The 8,608-nt window shown below is 43.8% G+C and overlaps 1 protein-coding gene across 1 annotated transcript; it reads right to left on the bottom strand.

Annotated features, from left to right (window-relative positions):
- Positions 1-577: 577 nt before the first annotated feature.
- On the bottom strand, positions 578-5,300 carry LOC106989089 (PWWP domain-containing DNA repair factor 3B-like). The gene is given in 2 exon segments (XM_015087553.3): positions 578-2,302; positions 2,304-5,300. Coding segments are annotated over 2 exon segments (3,216 nt in total). The 3' UTR covers positions 578-2,083.
- Between the last annotated feature and the right edge of the window lie 3,308 nt (positions 5,301-8,608).

Genomic DNA, 8,608 nt, shown 5'->3' on the forward strand with positions numbered 1-8,608 from the left:
TTCTGTGGCACCTGAAATTTATCCTCAGAGAGGTCTTAAACCACATCTTACTCTACTGACTCACAATGCTATGAATCAATGGACAGCTCAATGAATGAATGAATGAATGAATGAATGAGGTAGTGAAGAAAATATTAGAATGTAGAGCCAAATATGGCTATATGAGAAAGCTGAAGTTGAGTGACACATTTGACTCAGCGACATGATGTTTATAGAGGAACTAACGTGTGTTGTTCCAGTGCACAAGGTCCACACAGAGTGTGGAGATGGTGTGTTTCCAAGTACTTTCCAGGACCATGAGAACGTCATGTGGACTAGCTCATGCAGAATGCCTCAGGAGTCATTGGTGACTCTCAGGCAGAGTCTCAAAAGGTTCTGTTGGGCCTGAAGCTTACACCATTTGGAAGGTTCTCTTCTAAAATTATGAAAACAAGTACAAAAGTGAATATTTAGGATTAGAAGAAAATTTATAATGAACCATAAAGGTGACAACTAAATTACTAAAATTCCAAAATATTATGTGTCTATCTATCTATCTATCTATCATCATCTATTCATCTATCTATATAAATATGATGAAGCAAAAGTTCAAGGTGAAAGATACAGTGGTTTTATTGTGAATCAAAACAGCTAGCTCTTGAAAATTTTACACACACACAAATCACATGGCCATGTGGACACATAACATGGGCCTGTGAGTGATAGTTGACTCTCTCTGAGAATAAAAATGCACTCAGGTGTATATTAAACCTTTAGTGTTTATTTTCACAACAAGTTTTAAAAGTAAACTAGCTTTCCCAACATTTTTTGTCTCAAAAAACTCTTGTTTCAAGTAGGATAACAATTCATGGGCTTCAGAATTTATCTTTTAGTTACATATGTTTCATTGTATTCTGACAACAGCCATATTTAGCCAAACGGATACTTTTCTGTAGCCCATTTCCAAGTTCCCAGATCCCGGTCCATCTATTGCTCAAGCAGCCTGGAATGACTTTCCAGCCTGCATAACTGTTGGAACCTGTCAGGGTTAGTCAATGAATAAGTCAAAAGAGAAAGCTTGCTTAGCTTCAGACAAACGACTGCATTTTAGGGCACACAGGTCCAGAGCAAAATGCGAGCTTTCCTACAATTTGTGCCAATCAGACGGGCTCTTAGCAGTGAGCCTGAACTCCTAGGTCTAAAATAGGTAAACGGTGTGTACGATTAGTCTAGTTGTCATCCACATGGGGATAAACCAGTATACGCAAAGGATCCAGTCAGTTAAGAAGACAGCCAGGAGCCTGTCTGTTTTAAGGAAACCATTCAGCCATTGAACAAGAGCTACTTCCGTAAGTGGAATCTCAGGGAAATGTAGTAAAGTTTAACAATCTTTCACAGGCTGGCAAAATGTTTACTGCACGTTGAGATTTCATTCACCCACGTGTGGACTACGTGCAAATGATCCATTAACTTTGGATTCCAGACTGCTTTTGCAAGAACCATTTGAAGGTAGTGATAATATATAGAAAACATCTCTGTCATTGGTTTCAGCTCTCAGGGCTATTTTTCCCGAACAAACAAGCATGGCAGAAAAAATTCAGGAATTATCTTAAGAAGGAACCCAATCATTTATACTCAGGTGTCACAAAAAGAATGAGAGATTGCAGATTGTTTCTGTAAGAATCTATCTTGGATTTTAAAAATGATTGTTGCTTAATGTTTGATACCAGTGCTCTTCCATGTAATAAAATAATGTGTGTGTGCTCTATTAAAATATGAAGTACGCTTAAAAGCCATGTTAGGAAAACATCTGGACAGTTAACACATCCAAGCAAGTAGAGGGAAGTACAACTGTTTGCAATATTTTAACAAATTAATTTGTGAGGCATTTGGGTACTAGAAAAGATGATGACTGTGCTACCCACAAGTGCTAGAGATGGATCCAAAATGAATCCAGCATATTCCCAAGGTCTCAAATTTCCAGAACATATTTACATGCCATAGAGAGCGGAACGATCACACATTTCATACAGACAGGGTAATGAGAGGTCTTCCTGCTAAAGTGTGGGTACAGGGGGAGTTAATTAGTCTTGCTCCTTGTTGCTTATCTCTTTCTTATTTTCTTTAGGATATTTTTATCAAATAGCTCTTTTTCCCGGTAATGCACAGGTGGCCCCTGTAGGTACTTTTTTTCTGCCTCCTTGTAATCTAATCCATCAAGTGCAGCAATTGAACAAATGATTGCTTCTGGCAGAAGAACTTCCAGAACAAAACTCACTTTGTCATCCCTTTCCAGATTCAGCGTTTTCTTGTCTATTTGTTTTGTAGATTTCTTGTAAATGTCTTACCACCACATCCAACTGGTCTTCGTCCTCCAGGTATGTTTCAACGCAGATCACGTACCTGCTCGAATTCCTAAATGATACCAGCCACCTGGACTGTTTCCTGCCTTGGACAATGTCCAGAAGATGGTGATCGGCCCCCTTTGTTTTCACGATGAAGTCCACTAGCTTCTGGTTGGCTCGGTCCCGAGCAGCCTTCATCCGGTCAGGGAGAATTTTCTTGCAGGTCCTCTTCCCGTCCAGGGAGGTCTCCTCCTCAGAATCTTCCAGGTTGGCATAATTCACCTTTGGGAAATCAATCTCCAGATCCCTGTCTTGGATGGCTTTCCTAATTGGGTAACTGATGTCAGCAGCATAATAGTCCAGGAAACTGCCTGCAAAAGAACCTCGCCTGAGCCTTTCTCTGTAGTGGGCAATCAGGGAGAAGCACCAGTTCACACTTTGCTCGTACAATTTCCTGGCTCTCTTTATTAGTTTTTCTTTCTCTTTACAATCCAGGTGCTTTAATCTTCGAAGAGGAACTCGAATGCCACTCATTTCACAGTGCATGTTTGCCTCAACCAAAAGCACCCTTGCAGTCTGCTCTGTTTGGCTGACACTCTTTACTACTGCAGGCCAAAATGGGTGATTCTGAAATTTGAACCAGACCATCATTCCTCCTTCAATGGGACAAGGCTCTTGTGGAAAACCCATGCTTGCCACTTGTCCCATTTCTTTGTTGGCATTCTTTTTAATAGGGGTGGTGGGGTTAATAGCCTTTGAGTTGACTGAAGGTTGAAGTTCTTGCAGCTCTTTCTCAAACTCTGTCACTTGCAGCTTCCTTTTTCTATTTGCCAGACCGAGTGAATAACACCGCCTCTGTTTAGGGGCACTGGAGGATGCTGCTGCACCTTCCAAGCCTGGCTTCCAGGCAACCTCTCCATGGTCCTCAACATTCCACGAGAAGGCAGAGCTTTCAGAGGAGACAGCCAGGGTCCTTGGGTAGGTGTCATGTGCTTCTTCTTTGTGAGCTTTGGGCAAAGTGAGGTTGAAGCTTGGTGACAAAGGTGGAAGGACGCCTCCATCTTTAGCACTTGTACCCTTCTCTTTGACTGTGCGATGCAAAGACATACCTCTTGATGTGTCCCTATTTCCTTTGCCTCCTGTCTTATGATCATCTTCTGAAAGTGATGGGAACTTTGAGGACACACTGCCGCTTCGCGAGGACTTTGCTCGCCTTTCCTTTAGAGTACGCGTGACCGTTGTGTGTGTGTGTGGTTGGCCTCCTGTCTTATGATCATCTTCTGAAAGTGATGGGAGCTTTGAGCACATGCTGCAGCTTCGTGAGGACTTTGCTCGCCTTTCCCTTAGAGTACACGTGACCGTTGTGTGTGCATGTGGTCGGCCTCCTGTCTTATGATCATCTTCCAGAAGTGATGAGAACTTTGAGGACAGGCTGCAGCTTCGCGAGGACTTTGCTCGCCTTTCCCTTAGAGTACGCGTGACCGTTGTGTGTGTGTGTGGTCGGCCTCCTGTCTTATGAACATCTTCCAAAAGTGATGAGAACTTTGAGCACACGCTGCAGCTTCGCGAGGACTCTGCTCGCCTTTCCCTTAGAGTACGCGTGACCGTTGTGTGTGTGTGTGGTCGGCCTCCTGTCTTATGAACATCTTCCGAAAGTGATGAGAACTTTGAGCACACGCTGCAGCTTCGCAAGGACTTTGCTCGCCTTTCCCTTAGAGTACGCGTGACCGTTGTGTGTGCGTGTGGTCGGCCTCCTGTCTTATGATCATCTTCCGAAAGTGATGGGAGCTTTGAGGACAGGCTGCAGCTTCGCGAGGACTCTGCTCGCCTTTCCCTTAGAGTACGCGTGACCGTTGTGTGTGTGTGTGGTCGGCCTCCTGTCTTATGATCATGTTCTGAAAGTGATGAGAACTTTGAGCACATGCTGCAGCTTCGCGAGGACTTTGCTCGCCTTTCCCTTAGAGTACACGTGACTGTTGCGTGTGCGTGTGGTTGACCTCCTGTCTTATGATCATGTTCTGAAAGTGATGAGAACTTTGAGCACACGCTGCAGCTTCGCGAGGACTTTGCTCGCCTTTCCCTTAGTGTACGCGTGACCGTTGTGTGCGCGTGTGGTCGGCCTCCTGTCTTATGATCATCTTCTGAAAGTGATGGGAACTTTGAGCACACGCTGCAGCTTCGCGAGGACTTTGCTCGCCTTTCCCTTAGAGTGCGTGTGACCGTTGTGTGCACGTGTGGTCGGCCTCCTGTCTTATGAACATCTTCTGAAAGTGATGAGAACTTTGAGGACACGCTGCAGCTTCGCGAGGACTTTGCTGGCCTTTCCCTTAGAGTACACGTGACCGTTGCATGTGCGTGTGGTTGACCTCCTGTCTTATGATCATGTTCTGAAAGTGATGAGAACTTTGAGCACATGCTGCAGCTTCGCGAGGACTTTGCTCGCCTTTCCCTTAGTGTACGCGTGGCCATTGTGTGTGCGTGTGGTCGGCCTCCTGTCTTATGATCATCTTCCGAAAGTGATGGGAACTTTGAGCACACGCTGCAGCTTCGCGAGGACTTTGCTCGCCTTTCCCTTAGAGTGCGCGTGACCGTTGTGTGCACGTGTGGTCGGCCTCCTGTCTTATGAACATCTTCTGAAAGTGATGAGAACTTTGAGGACACGCTGCAGCTTCGCGAGGACTTTGCTGGCCTTTCCCTTAGAGTACACGTGACCGTTGCATGTGCGTGTGGTCGGCCTCCTGTCTTATGATCATCTTCCGAAAGTGATGGGAACTTTGAGCACATGCTGCAGCTTCGCGAGGACTTTGCTCGCCTTTCCCTTAGTGTATGCGTGTTGGTTGTGTGCGCCTGCGATCGGCCACTGTCTGGGGCGTTTTTAGTCTGTGAACGCACCAGCAGCGATTTGAGGTTTTTTCTTTTCCTAAGACTCCTCAGTAAGGTACCTTTAGGCTTCCGGTACTTTTTATGAGCTTGCATTGGTGGTCCCCTTTGAGATGGTGTAGTGGTCTCTAGACCATCTGATGCTCTTGCTGGACCGAAATTTGCTCTCTTATTCAGGATCTCCAGTGCCACTTTAAGAGCATTTCTGTAGGCCACTTTCTGTCCTGGTGGAACACTGGCCTTTGACTGGGCCACTAGCAAGGAGGGTAACGGATTCAATTTGAGACTCATTTAGGAGCTTTATGTCTGTGCTTTTCACTTTAATTTTTTTACCTACTGAGAGTATTTGAACTTCTAGAGAAAGTGCTCTTTTCCTCATATATTTTGGTGAGATCCCAGATCTGGACAAAACCTTTGCTGGCCAAATGTGGCCTTTCCAATTGCATAGGATATACTCAGCAGCCATTATGATTTGAGTTTCCTCTCAAGACGGAATTAATAGAGGTTGAAGGGTCTGGCCGTCATACCCACAGCCATGGCAGGTGTTCCCTAAAGCAATGTTCTTCACCACACCTTTTGGCCTAGGACCACAAAGGGTTTACACCTTATGTGGCCTGTCTTTCTTCACCTGAATCTCCCAGGGTCGCTGGAGCCTGTGTTTTGAACGGACTATATTGGAGAGTACTGGAATGTGGAAAAGGAAAAGAAGAAAAGTATTAGAAAAAATACTCCTTTTGTGTGAAGTTAGAACAATGTTGGTCAATGAGAATTGATAAGAGGTAAAGCAAAGAAATAGAGTGTGTATCAGACAGGGGTGGGGGGGGGGTAAAATACACGGCAAGTATCAGGGAAAAATACAGAAGATACCAGAGGAGTTTTATAACTTGCCAAACCCAACTTCTTGCCCTGCTTGTTATGACTGCATATTAAAGAGCATCTGTGTGGGGAGGTGGGTGTCATTTTCTAGATCTCACCTGTGGTATTGGACATCCTGTGCCTTTTGTGCTTCCCCGGGTTCATTCTGGGGGAATGTTTCAGTTTTTATTTTCTGGGGTGCTGGTGCCACCCTGTGTAGCCAGGGAAGCCAGGGGTGATCTCCAGCCTACAGACACTGAATGTCAGCATAATGTTGTGTTCAAGAGCACGAGCCTAGAATCCAGAGGTTCACAAAGATCATCATGGTGGTTACTGGTACCATCTTCATAAGAGTTGCTGCAGGCGTGAGCCATTGACTGTGACCTGCACTTTTTCATTTCTCTATGGTGGTTTAAAAGGCTTCCCCCCACCCCACCCTCCCCACACCAAGCACTTAATTTGTGTAAAGAAGTGGCTGTAGAGTGAGGAGCAAAGTAAACCACACTCCAGATTCAACATGAGATGACTGCAATGAGATGTTTAGTAAAATGGGAACGTCTTACTGAATGCCACGTAAATCCTGGGAGGTGTGGTTCTGTGAGCTGCATCTGTTGATTCATACGCTCCAACTGCGTGTCCAGCAGACCCTTTATTCTGCTCTGTGCTTCTGAGGTGCGCTGTCCTTCCAGGGATCAAATGACATCAAATGTAGATAGATACCCAGGACGTATGCACCCCTAATGTCAATCTAGAAAATCAGAAAAGCAGACGGGAAGTTAAGCCAATGAAATGGGGGATGGATTCATCATTTTCCCTTCCCCAGCTCTGGAGTGCAGGCCATTCTGAAACAGAAATGTTAGTTAAATCTCACTTATAATGTAGACATGTCTATTTTCTTCCTTCTTTTGCATTTCAAATACATCTCCACGTGAAGCTACTTAGTTTATCCTAGTCCTCCTATTTCAGAACAGTGGGAAGTACTGCTTTCATACTTTCAGTACAGCCTTTGTCTGTCTTGGACACACAGATTTAATGATAGTAGTGGCTTGTGTGTGTGTGTGTGTGTGTGTGTGTGTGTGTGTGTATGTGTGTGTGTGTGTGTGTGTGTGTATAACAAAAACAGAGTCTATAAAGTAAGTGTGTTTTTGGTGTTTCTGAAGTAAGGCTAAATGCATTTGTGGAGAACATAAAACGTGTAGAGAGATATATACAGGAGGCAATACATTATAGATGCTCACTCTCAATATGATGGTGTATGGGCTTCTCACACATTTCCTATGCATCCATATACACATGCCTGGTGCATATTACCTAGGACTATATTTCTTCACTCAAGAGCATATTTGATCACTGTTTCACGTGAATGCTGATTTTTCACATAACTTTTGTGAGTCTCTTTACAATGTGGTTTTTCCCTGACATTTAAAAACTTTATTTAAATACATTTCAAACACTCAGATGTGTGTAATGCAGAAAATGCAATTGTTCTCTCAATCCCTCCCCCCAGAAATTCCCTGTTCATGGGTTCCGCTTTTCTGTATACACTGTACAAATATGTATAATAATTCATTTATAGATTTTAGCTCATCCATTGTCAGTTTCAAATGATATATTTCATAATACAAAATATTATTTCCCTAAGAAATGTGTGTATGCACAACTTTCTTCACACATACTCATAGATATAATATGAAATGTATGACTAACTATACATACTTTGGGCATAGTCCGCACACACTTTTTCTTGCCAGACTGTACGATCATGCAGGTATTGTCTCCTCTGCTTTAGAGAACTCAGCGTACTGGCTCTCAGAACACAAGTGTCACGTGAGGACACAGAACAAAAGGGAGAAGGAAAAACAGGTGACTCAGCCACTGCAATCTCCCTGCAGCAGGACCGGCCAGCCTGTCACACAAAACAGGAGGGCCTGAGTCACCTCAGCCCCAACCAGATAGCTACCGACCCCCAAGACACACATACACACACTTACGCACATACACTCACAGATATGTACACACACTCAGAGCAACGACGTTAGTGACCCAAGATGCCTGATATTGATGCATATAATCCATGCTTTCTGCTCTACACATGCAAGCAAATGTTTCTGCTTCCAGTGTAAATGTTGTTTTCAGCTCCTTATTTTGAAAATACACGTGGGAGAAAAACAACAAACAAACAAACAAACAAATAAACAAACAAAGTTAGAGAGGGAGGGAGCCAAAACATAAGAGACTCTTAAAAACTGAGAACAAACTGAAGGTTGATGAGGGGTGGGAGGGAGGGGAGGGCGGGTGATGGGTATTGAGGAGGCACCTGTTGGGATGAGCACTGGGTGTTGTATGGAAACCAATTTGACAATAAATTTCGTATTTTAAAAAAATGAAAATACACGTGGAAAATCTAAAATGCTGTTTACAATTATAAAGTAGAAAAAATGTTAAGCATCAGTAATCTGATCACCTAGGAGGAATGCTAACTGCAAATATGTGAGTCCACAGACTCTATTTGTACATATTTTATATAAGATACTAAAAAGGGTTTTAAA

This window comes from Acinonyx jubatus, chromosome X, assembly GCF_027475565.1.
Source record: "Acinonyx jubatus isolate Ajub_Pintada_27869175 chromosome X, VMU_Ajub_asm_v1.0, whole genome shotgun sequence".
Classification (NCBI taxonomy): domain Eukaryota; kingdom Metazoa; phylum Chordata; class Mammalia; order Carnivora; family Felidae; genus Acinonyx; species Acinonyx jubatus.